The sequence below is a fragment of the Myxocyprinus asiaticus genome, chromosome 40 (assembly GCF_019703515.2).
Source record: "Myxocyprinus asiaticus isolate MX2 ecotype Aquarium Trade chromosome 40, UBuf_Myxa_2, whole genome shotgun sequence".
Taxonomy (NCBI): Eukaryota; Metazoa; Chordata; class Actinopteri; order Cypriniformes; family Catostomidae; genus Myxocyprinus; species Myxocyprinus asiaticus.
The window spans coordinates 27,535,961-27,551,222 of NC_059383.1; the positions used below are offsets into that span (position 1 = coordinate 27,535,961).

General features: G+C 43.3%; 1 protein-coding gene across 6 annotated transcripts in view; it reads right to left on the reverse strand.

Moving 5' to 3' along the window:
* The window catches only part of LOC127431074 (RIMS-binding protein 2-like), a 110,971-nt gene that overhangs the window by 64,882 nt on the left and 30,827 nt on the right, over positions 1-15,262 (reverse strand). For 5 of the 6 annotated variants that reach the window (XM_051681312.1, XM_051681310.1, XM_051681311.1 and 2 more), the window contains one exon: positions 4,282-4,365. The exons of the other annotated variant lie outside the window; for it this stretch is intronic. In XM_051681312.1, the coding sequence (XP_051537272.1) occupies positions 4,282-4,365 (84 nt within the window). The remainder of the gene's footprint in view (positions 1-4,281; positions 4,366-15,262) is intronic. 6 annotated transcript variants of the gene reach the window in all.

The following is a 15,262-nucleotide window of genomic DNA, read 5'->3' on the forward strand; positions in this document are numbered from 1 at the left end:
GCAACATTGATGCTTCAAAGGATATGTAAAATCTTGGTCTTGCAGATATTTGGAGACTTTTGAACCCATCTGGTAGGGACTATAAATGTTTTACATCAGTCCTTAAGATTTATTCTAGAATAGATTTTTTAATTTATATATGTATCTAAGTCACTCATTTCATCTGTTGTTGATTGGTCAATTGGAAACATTTTAGTCTCAGATCACGCCCTGGTGAGTTTAGAGGTGTTGCCACATATGGAGGAAAGGAAATCATTTAGTTGGCACTTTAATGTATTCCTTTTGCAAAGTCCTGAATTCCAACAAATGTTAAAGGCTGAAATCAATGTTTATATGGAAACCAACTGGTCCTCAGTATCCTCTGTGGGCGTGGCTTGGGAGGCACTTAAGGCGGTTCTTAGGGGCTGGATCATACAGTATGCCTCATTCACCAAAAAACCAAAGCACGAGAAGGAGTTGGAAGGGAATATTAAAACTGCCAAGGCAGAGCTGAAGCACCGAATGTCATCTGATGGCCTAAAAGAATTGACCCAATTGAAATACAGATATAATACTATTTTGTCACGGAAGGTGGAGTTTTGACAATTCAGGGCAAGACAGTCATACTTTGAGTTAGGGGACAAGGCAGGAAAACTTCTGGCTAGATATAAAAACTTTTTCTACCATTCTCTCAGAAAAATCTGCTGGTGGTGAAATATTTACCTCAGCCATTGATATTAATAATGCTTTTAAAGAATTCTATCTTGATCTCTATAGTTCCACATCTTCGTCTGCTGATGAGGATATTAGAAACTTTGTGGAACCATTAGAACTTCCTAAACTGACAGCTGAGCAAAAAAATTATCTTGATTCCGAGATAAACTTGGAGGAGCTTGGCGAGGTAATTAAGGCAAGGCCAGAGCCTTGGCTTTGCCGCTGAGTTTTTCAGATCTTATGCTACAGAACTGGCTCCACTATTGTTAGAAGTTTAAACGGAATCATTAAAGAACAGAAAGCTTCCGCCAACCATGACGCAAGTCCGGATCAGTCTGATTCTTAAAAAGGACAAAGATCCAAGCGAGTGTAAGAGTTACCATCCAATTTCTCTGATCCAGCTAGATGTTAAAATATTGTCAAAAATTTTGGCTAACCAATTAAGTTATGACATCTCTTATACATATAGATCAGGTGGGGTTTATTCAGGGCCGTAGCTCTTCTGATAACATTAGGCATTTCATCAATATCATGTAGTCAGTGGCGAATGATCAGACTCCGGTCGCTGCCATCTCACTTGACGCTTAAAAGGTGTGTGATATGGTACAATGGGATTATATTTTTAAAATTTTGAAAGGTATGGGTTCGGGAATACCTTTATTGGTTGGATTAAGTTACTTTATAGATAGCTGGTAGCGGCAGTACAAACGAATGGATTAATTTCAGATTATTTTACTCTGGATAGGGGCACCCAGCAGGGTTGCCCTCTTTCCCCATTATTGTTCTGTCTTGCCCTGGAACCATTAACAGCCGCGATAAGAAAGGAGGATGATTTTCCAGGAGTGGTGGCGGGAGCTGTGGCACATAAGCTTTTGCTTTACGCAGATGATATTTTATTATTCGTCTCCGACACTATTAGATCTATGCCTTGCCTCCACAGAATTATTAATCCTTTTCTAAGTTCTCGGGATACAGAGATAATTGGTCTAAATCCGAAGCTTTGGCTCTGACAGAGTACTGCCCAGTAATGGCTTTTCAGCCGGGCGCTTTCCAGTGGTCCAAACAGGGCATTAAGTATTTGGGTATTTTATTCCCAGCAAATTTGTGTGATTTAGTTAGAGTTAATTTTGACCGTTTAATAAAAAGGTTTTCGAGCAATGTGCGCAGGTGGGCTTTATTACATTTATCTATGATTGGGAAGGTTAATGTTATTAAAATGAATTGTATTCCAAAATTCATCTTCCTGCTACAATCTCTCCCTATAGAGGTCCCCCTCTCTTATTTCAAGCAATTTGATAGCATAGCGAAGTCCTTCATTTGGAATGGTAAACGTCCCAGATTACATTTCAGTAAATTGCATAGGCCGATTGACAAAGGTGGGCTAAGCCTACCCAAGATTTTGTTTTATCATTATGAATTCGGACTCAGACATTTGGCGCATTGGACGTTTCTACCTGAGAGAGCCCCTCCCTGGTTTTAAATTGAACAGGAAGTTCTTGCCCCTATTTCGCCATTGCAAAGCCTTTCTATCAAACTAATCGGAGAAGTTAAGTTATACCCCGTTATCTCGCATTTGCACTCGGTATGGACAAAAGTGTCCAGAGTGTTTAATTCAGACATTTATTTAAATGTTGCCTCGAGCATATGGCTGAACCCAAAATTATGTATTAATAAGTCCCCTTTCTGCTGGTCAGAGTGGATTGTGAGGGAGGTTAATACACTCAGTGACCTATATGAAAGTGGAGTGTTGAGATCCTTTGAGAATTTGGTTCAACATTTTGGGATTCCCAGATCTCAGTTCTTTAGGTATTTACAGCTGTGCCACCTGCTCTGTACTATTTTTGGGAGTAGCATACACCCCCCGAAAGCGGCAGATACTCTGGGAGTGTCTATTCCATTCCATTATTTCACCCTGTCTTCACCAGGTGCGTCCATTTATGTGACGTGCCGCCAAGCCTTTTTTTTAACGCAAGGTCACATTGTGTGAACAGCCCCTGAGATTTGTGTCAAAATTCTTAAACTTTCTCAAATTGTTGCACGAACCTTGCTACACGATATTGAGAACAGATTTGAAGAACACTTGAAGTTTATGTGGCAGCTTGTGGAATGTTCCAAAAGTGAACCATTAAAGAGCACCTATTATAGTTTTTCAAATATTACCTTTCATGTAGTGTGTTATATAGCTGTTTGTGAATGTACAAAAGTCTGAAAAGTTTCAAAAATCAAAGTGCACGACAAATGGAGTTATTGACTCCCAAAAGAAAGAACTGATTCTAAAACGAGTCGTTAGTAATTCCAGACTTACTTCCTGTACTAACCTACGTAATTTGGAGACAAAAAACCCGCCTCTGGTCTTCATTGGCTGCTCGCAAACAGCTTTGACCCACCCTCAAACACTACACTAAGCGGTAGATCAATCACAACAGACTGGGACATCTGACCAATCAGAGCAGAATAGGCTCTCTGAAAGGAGGAGTTTAGAATGAATCCTTTAGAACGGATCATTGAACGAGTCGTTTTTGAAACTGGGAAAAAAAAGGTAATGCTGCAATTTAAATTTTGAGCAAATTAAAGTGTTTTTTGACCTTAGATGCATGTAAATCTATTGTATAAGACCTTTAAAAACAAAATTAGGCACATTTAAAAACTATAATAGGTGCTCTTTAAGGACAGGAATGAGTAGACAGGAATGACCCTAAATTTTGACCTCAGAAATTACCTTTTATTTTTAGAGACATTAAATCAAGTCAAATCTATTCAAATTATAAGTATCTTGGTCAGTAAACTCTCCAGCTATAGCTACTAAAGATAACTTATTTGTGTAGTCAGATGGACTTATTAGCAGTTACCACCTAATTTTGGATATGATAATTACGGAAAAACAGTTTTGAGACGCTTGTTTATTCACAAATTTATTTTGACAGGTTTTAAATAATTTGGTGCTTTAGGTTGCGATACTAGTTAAAGAATTGGTCATTGAAAACCCCATATTTCTTGACCACTAATGTGAATGAAAAACAACCAGAACTGTCAACAAGGACAAAATGAGTTATGCTCTTTTTTCAAAAAGTTAACTCAACTTTTAAATAAATGAAAAGGTATTAGCTAGCAAAGGCAATGGTGATCTTGAGCAGCAGGATCATTTTGTGCTTTATTGAGGGCATTAATAGCTTTTTATGAGAAAATTTTAGCCCAGTTTGTGAAATCCTACAGAATCGACTGAGATAAGCAATGGGTTGTTTTCTTGTCTGTGATAGGGTTTAATCCTGCCCATGACTTTTGCTAAGACTACCCATGTTTGCTAAAGCCCCAGAGAGAGAGAGTAAAAGCATAACCTCTGCAGAGCAACAGGGTTCTTCTGTTACAGTGATACAAACAACACAAAACAGGCAAAAGGAGGGACAGGCAATCCAGCAAAAGCATCCTCAGGAGAAATGCTCAAACTTTGAAGTCTACAGACCACTGTTGAGGTTTAAACTTTATGAAGTGCACCTGGACAAACAGAACACAAATGTTTCTGGAGTAATCTCATGTTTATTTATGCACAATGAAATGCATTGAAATGAGCATTGCGACATCTGTACTTACCAAAGTCTTACATGTTAATGTATTTTTCTTTACTTCCCTCTCAAGAATCTGACACCTTTTCCTCCTCTCATTGACCTCTGACTCCTGGAGGGATGAAAAATACAAGAATGAGGGGAAATACTAAACTAATGACCATGTTGATTGAATTGAAAAAATTTAAATGTGAAGTGTATAATTTTTTCAATGTTAAATACACTGTTCTATCCCAGCTTAAGCCGGTGCCAAACTAGTCTATTTTTCCAGTGATTTTCAGGTGTGAGCTTCAATAGCATAATCTCAGCCAGGCAGAGGGAGATGAAGCACACATTAGCTCATTCATCACTTGACTTTCGGGACTCCCTGCTGAGTTAATGGTTCCAGCAAGGGGAGAAAAAGTATCCAACATGACAGAAAAAAAAAATTCTGTCAACCGGGTGGGCTCTTGTGTTCTCTTCAAGTGACCAATGAGCTTTGTCTTTTATTGAAGAACTGACAAGACGTCAAGCTGATGTGAATGTTTTCATCGCTCTCAGCTGTATACTGTATCATCACAAATGCTGATTGTAATCCATAGTGATTCTGTCACCAGGCATTTTACTGCGTTTTTCTCCTAAACTGAAATGAAATCAGAAAGCGGAGGTTAAAGTCTGTTTTTACTGAATGTATTTCTTTACCCACTGAAAGCTTCATATGGATATACACGTTCTTATACGGCAAGCCTCGACGTGATAACTACACAATCACACACTTTAACAAGGTAAAGTTACTCTGACAATTGCATCCTTAATCACTCTTTTACCATTTTTAGAATTGTGCTCACAGCCTCACATGGTTCTCCTGGTGTTATTTTGGCTAGCTCCATGTGACAGTTGCGGTGATTTGGCATGTCTATCACCCCTCCACCAATCTTAATTAACTGAGGAGAGCGAGATCTAAGCAAAAGAGTCGGCAAGTGTGAAACCCTCGGCCAAAATAGAGTTATTTTGAGTCTGCTAGTGTGACTTCAGCTTAAATGCAGAGTTAGCTACCGTAAGTAAGCAATTTGTAGGCTGATTTCTCCAAAAAGAGTTAAAAGTGTGACTCTGTAGCGCTATAAAAACATTGTTCTGTTTGTTAGAACATCCCGACCAGCCTAACATAGCATAATTGGCTAAACAAATGGTGTGAGTTAAATTCAGGACTATATGTAAGTCTAACAAATGGCAAATTAAGGGAGTGTTCAGGAAACCAGTTTGAAAACAGGCTTTATTTTTGCAATTCTGTTTGGTGAAGCAAGTGCTGCAGAAATAACACACTTCACCTTTAAATTTAGGCTAGATGTGCAGAAGATGCACCTTTCTCTAACTGGCCCTGATGCTCAGCAGATGCTGCTCTTTACATACTTTTAAATACATTACAAGCCTTGAAAATGTTGGCAGCTTCTTGGGCCAATCCAAGTAAATCTGCCCAGAGGGCCAGGGAACAAGACGTTGTGTCGATGTAGTGACACTAGGGGTCACTCTTGGGAGCCCCAAACACCTCTGATCTTTTTTTTTTTAAAAGGCCAATGAGAATTGGCGAGTGGAATTTGCATGCCACTCCCCCAGACTTACGGGTATAAAAGGAGCTGGTATGCAACCACTCATTCAGGTTTTGTGCTGAGAAGTCGAGATAAGGTCCCGGCCATTTCAGCAGGTAGTTCAGCGTTGTGTCAAGAGGGACACAACGTCTCATTCCCTCCATCAGGGAATGGAGGTTACGAAAGTAACCATGATGTTCCCTATCTGTCACTCATTCGACGTTGTGTCGATGTAGTGACACTAGGGGTCCCTATACAAAATTCCACAACTAACTGAACTGTGTTACGTGAAGTGGCGGTGTGTGACGGGCAGACTGCTGTGTGCCTCATAGCCAGTGCACCAGGCCATTACGTAACCTCCCCCATCGTTCTTTATGAGTGTCGAACAGTCCTTCAGAAACAAGTCGACTGCCCAACGAATAGGTGGACAGGCTAGCCCAGCTGAGGCCTCTTTTCCTTCTCTTTTCTCCCCAAAAAGAGTGGAATTTGTTAACTGACTGGGAGCCCTAAGTGTCTATGTCGGGGGGGGGGGTGTCACTCCCAAGGGGAAGACACCACGGAGACCACACCCCGCCCAAAAAAGGGGGGGGTATTTTGAGTGAAAATACGTCACATGGTCTTTACCGAGCCTTATCGTCATGTGGAGAGGTCCTATGTTAGGTCCTACCCAAAGGGGGAGGAGTTTCTACAAAGCATGGCGACCAGGGGCAGAGGGGCCCCTGCCCAAGGAAGACGCAGTTTACCGGCAGGGAAACGATTTTGCGGAAAATATCACATGGGGTCGCCTTCGGGGGAACCAGCACATGCGGAGCACCTACCTCAGTACAGGGCCTCATTAGCGCACAGGGTCAGCGTTTTTCTCCGCAAACTCAACTGCCACAGGGCTAAGGAGGAAAGTCATCCAGGGATCACAGTCTGTGATCTACTAGGAGTCGAGAGGGCACGTCTTCCCCTCAAGCGAGGGGAAAGGCGCTATGCGCAAGCGGTACACCCGGCCAGTTGTCCCGGAACTTACCTGCTCGTGCCTGCCACTACTCGGGATGAGACCGGCTCAACCCGAAGATTGTAGAATCTCGCAAAGGTGTTGGGTGCTGCCCAGCCCACTGCTCTGTAGATGTCTGCCAAAGAGGCACCACTAGCCAGGGCCCAGGAGGCCGCCACACTCCTGGTAGAGTGGGCTCGTAACCCCGCAGGGGGTGGCACGTCCTGAGCCTGATATGCCATCGTGATGGTGTCAATGAGCCAGTGGGCGATCCTCTGTTTGGAGACAGCGCTTCCTTTCTGCTGTCCCCAAAGCAGACAAAGAGCTGCTCTGAGCTTCTAAAGCCCTGCGTGCGATCCAAATAGATGAGTAAAGCTTGCACCGGACACAGCAATGCCAAGGCTGGGTCTGCCTCCTCCTGAGGCAGCACTTGCAGGTTCACCACCTGATCCCTAAAAGGGGTCGTGGGAACCTTGGGCACATAGCCTGGTCGGGGTCTCAGGATCACGTGAGAGTAACCCAGACTGAAATCCAGGCACAATTCGCTGACAGAGAATGCCTGCAGGTCCCCTACCCTCTTGATGGAAGTGAGTGCAGTCAGGAGAGCAGTCTTCAAAGAGAGTGCCTTAAGCTCAGCTGACTCCAAGGGCTTAAAGGGAGCTCCCTGTAGACCCTGAAGGACTACAAAGAGGTCCCACAGGGGGACGAGGTGCGGTCTAGAGAGGTTCAACCTCCTAGCGCCTCTCAGGAACCTGATGATCAAGTCGTGCTTCCCCAAGTACTTACCATCTACCGCATCGTGATGAGCTGAAATAGCGGCTACATACACCTTCAAGGTGGAGGGGGACAGCCGCTCCTCCAACCTCTCCTGCTGGAAGGAAAGCACAGATCCGACTGCGCATCTCTGGGGGTCTTCGCATAGGGAAGAAGACCACTTAGCGAACAGACGCCACTTCAAGGCATACAGGTGCCTCGTAGAGAGAGCCCTAGCCTGAGTGATTGTGTCTACCACCGCGGGCGGTAGGCCATTTAAGTTCTCCGGGTCCCGTCCAAGGGCAAGACGTGGAAATTCCAGAGGTCTGGTCGCGGGTGCCAGATGGTGCCCTGTTCCTGAGAAAGAAGGTCCTTCCTCAGGGGAATTCGCTGGGGGGAGGGGGGGGCTTTTGCGAGGAGCGTGAGATCCGAGAACCATGTCTGGGTGGGCCAGTAGGGTGCTACTAGGATGACTTGCTCCCCGTCCTCCCTGACCTTGCACTTGCACAGGGTCTGTGCAAGTAGGCTCACTGGGGGAAACGCATACTTGCGTAGTCCAGGGGGCCAGCTGTGTGCCAACGCATCTATACTGAGAGGTGCCTCAGTCAGGGCGTACCAAAGCGGGCAGTGGGAGGATTCTGGGAAGCAAACAGGTCTACCTGTGCTCGACCAAATCGACTCCAAATCAGTTGGACCACCTGAGGGTGGAGTCTCCACTCTCCCCTGAGGGTAACCTGATGTGACAGCGTGTCCGCTGCGGTGTTGAGGTCGCCTGGGATGTGAGTGGCTTGTAGCGACTTGAGGCGCTGCTGACTCCAGAAAAGGAGACGGCGGTCGAGTTGTGACATGCAGTAGGACCGTAGACTGCCTTGGCAGTTGATTGTGTTGTCCGTCCGGACAAGAGAAAAATCTGAACGAGTGGTTGCATACCAGCTCCTTTTATACCCGTATGTCCGGTGGAGTGACATGCAAATTCCACTCGCCAATTCTCATTGGCCTTTTCAAAAAAAAGATCAGAGGTGTTTGGGGCTCCCAAGAGTGACCCCTAGTGTCACTACATCAACACAATGTCGAGTGAGTGACAGATAGGGAACAGTATTTCAACATACATTAAGGACAAAGTCAGATGGGTATTTAGCATAAAGAATGTACTGTATCTTGGTGTGCCAGAAAGGAAGGTCCATGTGTGTGGGTGTATGACTCCTAACGATGAACATTTTAAAGCAACGATGCATAGTAATAGGGCTTCTGGGACAGGAAGAGAACAGCTGGGATCTCAAATCTATTGGTGTGGAAGTAACAGCCATTTCATCTGTCAACACGTTACACAGCTGAGCTTTGCTAAACTGAGGGCTTTTCACCCAAACAAACCTCATTATAACAAAACAACACATCCCTTTAAATAAGATGAAAGAGAAAACACTAATCATTTGAGCTTTTAAAGGTATAGTTCATCCAAAAATTACAATTCTGTCATAATTTAATCACCCTCATTTCATTTTAAACCCATATCACTCTCTTTCTTCAGTGGAACACAAAAATAGATGTTAGAGAATAGAATAGTCTCAGTCACCATTCAGTACATTCATACAATGAAAGTAAATGGTGACTGACGCTGTCATTCTGTCTAACATCTCCTATTGTGTTCTACAGAAGACAGAAAGTCAAGTGGGTTTGGAATAGCAGTGAGGTGAAGTAAATGATGATGTAATGTTCATTTTTGGGTGAACTATGCCTTTTACACAGTAACTTTTTATAATAAATCTGTAACAAGTTGTTCAGTTGTGCTGCTTGCTTGAGGTTGACTGGCAAAATGACAACATCACCTCTGGTAAGTCAGAGAGCAGTCAAAGCGGTATGTATTGCGTGCATGCGTATGTGTGTTTTAGAGTGGGGGGGAGGGGACTCTGGAGTTGCTATAGAAACCTACTCATCCAGGTAGAATGTTAACCCTGAGAATGAGCAGCCTTTTTGGCACTCATTCACAATTCATTGTTAAGCGATCTCAGCTGCGGATACAGCAACTCTGCTTCAAAAACAGTCTAATAATTTCAAAGTATTGTGGTGTTTTACCTCAAAATACTATACTGGTATTCTAACACCAACAATCTATATTTTTATTTAAATTTTCATATTAATATTTTAGGGAAAAATGTACCACCATTCAGAGCGAGTGAGAATATGAAATACTGCAGCATTAGGTCGACGAACATTCACTTATTTCTATAAATGCTAAATGCAAACTCAGAACAAGCTAAAAATATATTTAGTATATTTAGTCTCTGCTAGTTCCCAGCCCTAGTGAAAACATAAAATGGTTAACATGTAGCTTTACACCTACTTCATAAGGTTAAGGAAAAATCACCGTGAAACATGGTCCATCTCTGTGGGGAGAAAATCTCAGGTTTCAACAGCAAGCACCTGCCTGTCAGTTTCTCAATTATATTTATATACGTATATATATATATATATATATATATATATATATACACACACAATACTGTGCAAAAGTTTTAGGCAATTGTGAAAAACTTTCAAAGTGAGGATTTCTTAAAAAATAATTAAATAAATAGTCATACAAAGTCCAGTAAACAGAAAAAGAGCTAAATCCATATTTGGTGTGCACACCTTTGCCTTCAAAACAGCACCAATTCTCCTACTTACACCTGGACACAGTTCCCTATCTGTCACTCACTCGACGTTGTGTCGATGTAGTGACATTAGGGGTCACACTTGGGAGACACCTCTGACCCGAGACACCTCTGGTCTTTGAAAAAAGGCCAATGAAAATTGGCGAGTGGTATTTGCATGCCACTCCCCCAGACATATGGGTATAAAAGGAGCTGGGCTCCTACTTTCAGGTGCGGTCGCCCAGTCACAGGCTGACGTGGAGATGACAACATGCTTTTCCGGGCAGCCACGAGCGTTGGGCTAGAGTGGAACCATCCGCTCTCCCCTGAACCCTCGCGGCTCGATGATTGGTTCCTGGGCTCGCAGCGGCGCTCAAAGCCACGTCCCGCTCCCGTTCCTTTCTTCCCGGAAGTGCATGAAGAGCTGACAAGGTCGTGGGAGGCAATATTTACTGCCTGGTCCCGATCTTTCAGCTTCCCCGCCCTCACTACCCTCGATGGTGGGGCGGCCAAGGGCTATTTGCCAATCCCCCGGGTGGAGAAAGCTCCCGTCCAAGGCCTGTAGGTTTACGTCGTCTCTGATGGCCAAGGCCTACGGTGCCGCTGGACAAGCCCTCCGGGCGATGAGGTTCACGGCATGGTCTCTTGGTGATCCAGGTGCGCCACTTTTGGCTCAACCTGGTCGAGATGGGAGAGGCCGACAAGACACGGTTCCTTGCTGCCCCCATTTCCCAAGTTGGCCAGTCCGGCGACACCGAGGACTTTGCCCAGTAGTTTTCAGCGGTAAGGCAGATGGAGGTTATCCGGCATATCCTGCCCCAGCATGGCTCAAGATCCCCCACCCTGTCTGCTCATTGCCAAGGGCGTCCCCCTGCGGTGACTGCACTGGCTCCGCTGCAGCCCGCTCCTGCAGCCCGGCCCCGGCATGGAGCCCACCACAGGAAGCAGACGCCACCCGTCTCGCGGCCGCCAAGAACCCGCGAAAGGCTTCGAAGCACCCCTGAGACAGGCGACCCAGGGACAACGAAACCAGCTGCTCTGGAGCTGGTAAGCAAACCACTCCATCCCCCGGTCGAGGGCCGGGAGGAGAATCTTTTGTTACCTTTGCATTTAATTGCGCTGCATGCCCAAGTGGCTGCAGTACCCAAGAGTTCAGCAAGAGCGGTTTCCTTGTTCCCTGGGTCACGTTGTCTGCCCGTCACACACCGCCAGTTCACGTAACACAGTTCAGCCAGTTGCGGTGTTTTGTATAGGGACCCTAGTGTCACTACATCAACACAACGTAGAGTATGTGACAGATAGGGAACATCCTGGTTACTTGCGTAACCTCCGTTCCCTGATGGAGGGAACGAGACGTTGTGTCCCTCCTGCCACAACGCTGAACTACCCACTGAAATGGCCGGACCTTGTCTCAGCTCCTCAGCATAAAACCTGAATGAGTGGTTGCATACCAGCTCCTTTTATACCCGTATGTCCGGGGGAGTGGCATGCAAATACCACTCACCAATTTTCATTGGTCTTTTATCAAAGACCAGAGGTGTCTCAGGCTCCCAAGAGCGACCCCTAGTGTCACTACATCAACACAACGTCTCACTCCCTCCATCAGGGAATGGAGGTTATGCAAGTAACCTTGACGTTTTTCCTGGTTGTTGGTAGATAGGATGTTCCAAGCTTCTTGGAGAATTAGCTACAGTTCTTTTATTTATTTAGGCTGTCTCAGTTACTTCTGTCTCTTCATGTAATCCCAGACTGACTCGATGTTCAGTGGGGGGCTCTGTGAGGGCCATACCATCTGTTGCAGGGCTCCCTGTTCTTCTGTTCTATTCTATTCTATTTGCAAAAGGAATGTTTGGGAGTATAAAATATATATTTCCTATTGACACACTAAAGTAGCAGATATAAATAACCATCTTAAGACAAATGTTTTTGTTAAACATTTTATGTGCCTAAGACTTTTGCACAGTACTATATATATATTATATACTATATATATAGTGGGGCACTAAAGGGAGAATGTCTGGGATTTCAAAATAGATGTGCGTGGTGTACCCACCTACTCAGTGCCTGGCACACGCCACATCGTAACAAGCAATTGTAGAGAAAGGAGGAAAGGTGGAGGGGAGAGACTGAGAAGAGGTTAAAGTAATAATCCGGGTTCAATAACAGTTACGCTCAAATCAACAGCATTTGAGGCATAATGTTGATAATCAAAAAAAATAAAAATAATTAACTCTAAAAAAGCACATATCTTGGTTACAGTGAGGCACTTACACTAGAAGTAAATGGGGCCGATTTGAAAACGTTAAAAATCTCAATGTTTCAAAAGTATTGCCACAAGATTTAAACAATATGCGTATTCACATGATTTTAGTGTGAAAAAATTGCTTACTAAACTTTTCTGTGTAAAGTTTTATATATTGACGATGAAATGATAACCCAGTTATCCCGGTAATTTAGCAGTCCACTGAAAAAATGATAATTTAAACAACTTTACAGCTCAGAATTACAGAGTTTTAACAGAAGAATTAATGGAAGTGCTTTTATCAAATTACAATCTTCATGTTTCTACCTTTAAACCCTCCAAAAATTGGCCCCATTTACTTCCATTGTAAGTGCCTCACCGTAACCTTGATTTTTTATTTATTTATTTATTTTCTTTTTTTTAAGTAAAGGAGAGACGGGACAAAATTTTATTTTGTGATGATTTACTTTGTGCCTCAAATGCTGTCCATTAAGCTTAACTTGTATTGAACGCAGCATCCAAGGGTATGAGGGGGTCTGACCCACCATTTAAGACCTCCAAAAGATGAAGTCAAAACAAAAGGTTGGGGCCCCAAAAACAAAAGGGGGTCTTAAGAGTACATATTCTTTTTACATACATACGTTTTGCACATTTCAGTAACTTGAAAAATGTTATTCCAAGTTAGTAAGTCTTGCAAGTGTGTATTTCCACTTGTTGCTGAATTGACAGTAGCAAACAGAAGTCGCGTTAACCACGCTTTCAGTTGTGATCAGTATCTAGCAGTACGTAGACTAAATATGACAAGTACTGTCAGTATTTATCACTTAATTAGAGATTTACATTACAAATATCACAAGAAACTTTGGATAATTGACATTTAGCTCTAACTGTGCTAGTAATACCAAATGACAGTTTGCATTACACAAGACACATTGGATTGCATGCCGAAAAATACCAAAACGTTTTCTGAAAGTAATTTTTTAATTTAGCATGATCTCATGAAAATGAATTGACTGTGGCTAGATTTTTGCAAAATGACTTTGCGTGGTTCATTGCAGGTATTGCGACAGGTCCGAGGTGGCAAGATAAATAAAGTTTAACAAGGCAAGTGAAATGTTATCCCATAAAGATAAGGTTTTACGGTTAAAGCTCTATCATGTTTTAAATCACCAAAACCGTTGCCCCTATCCTAAAACTCTAGGTGACTGCAGCGATACGTACAAGAAGCCATGTAAAAATAATTTAGCAAAAATGTATGTATAGTCAAGGGCGTAGATTTGGCTTGAACATTTGAGGGGGTGGGGGGGGGTTACAGTGTGAAGAATTTACATGTTTCCATTCCGGGGGGGGGGGGGGGTTTGTCTCACACACACACACACACACACACACTCACTCAACCGTCCTTGTTGTTCTCCGAGTCTTTCTCACGACACACACATATGTGATGGTGGAAGGCTTCCTCCTGTGAACCCCAGAGATATATTCATGGGGTGTGATAATGATGCTGCTGAGCTCAGGATGTCAACACGGTGACTGATTTATTCTTGGCTCTGCATCCTGCCGTCCCGAGACTCTTGGTGCCTGGAAGCCTCTGAGTTGGCTGGCTTGATTCTCTATGTTTTTGCTAAGGCAAGCATCAGCGATGCTGCATCACTACTATGATAGCTTATACTTACTGTAGGGTTAGAGATTTGAAAAATTCCCTAAACTTTAGTACTAAACTTTGAAGAGAAACTCATCCCAAACCATGCAACAGACATGAATGACACCTCACATTGTGCAGCTTGCTAAGGACAGTTGTGTTATTAATTTTACCAGTGATCAGACTCATTATTTCTGCACGGTGGACAATAAAACAGACTTACTTGTTCCTTGAAGAAGGAATCTGAGCCATATCTAGAGATCAGAATATCTTAGACACTTGGGGGTGGGCTCTTTTGGCTTGGCCTGTAAGTGTCCACCCAGAATACCCTTTATCATCCACCTACCAATGCCCTAGTCACCACCCTGAATACCTCGGCAACCATTTAGCTACACCCAGGCAACCACCACAGCACCCCATGGAGGCGGTACATTTTGCACAGGTTTGGTATTATTTTTTTCTCATTTCTCTAAACATTTTGGAAACAGATCAGAATGTTAGGCATATAAATATGTGTATTCTACTCTAGAAAGAGGGCATCGAGAATGAATCACCACATCATGTATTTCAAGGCTTCACAGGATGGCTTTTTTGCTGGGTATTAGAGTACCGTCATTTAAGCCTGTTTCCCCAACATCCCAAAAAAGAAACAGAGAGATTAATCTGGCTCAGACTCAAGAGAATATCTTGGCTGACTTTGAACATACACTCTCCTAATGTATTAAAGGAATGTAGGAGGCTCTTCTATGGATGATAAACTCTTGCAAATGTCCTTAAGCAAAGGGCCACTTAATTAAAACAAAATGGACTTTACATTAAGCTTTTTGCTGTTACATTTTCAAAGGGAACACACAATGCAATACAAATTATTTACATTTAGAAAGAAGATTATGGGTTTTGCTCTAAGTATGTAATTTTATCAGCACTCAAAAAGTGAGCAAATAATGAAGCATTAAAACAGCTGTCCACATAATATACTGATTGACGTATTCTGATCTTGCAGATAGGGAATAATGTATTTATTCACACAACTGTCAGAGTGGATTGAAGGACCACGTCTGTAAGAGAAGCAAATGGAGTACATGGGGCGTGGGGTATTTTTAAATAAGGCAATAACTATTGAATAGAAAGTGTCACTCAGTCAAGGTGGGGGGGTTTCGCTGTAACCATGGCAACCAAAGGGATGCAGTGTGGG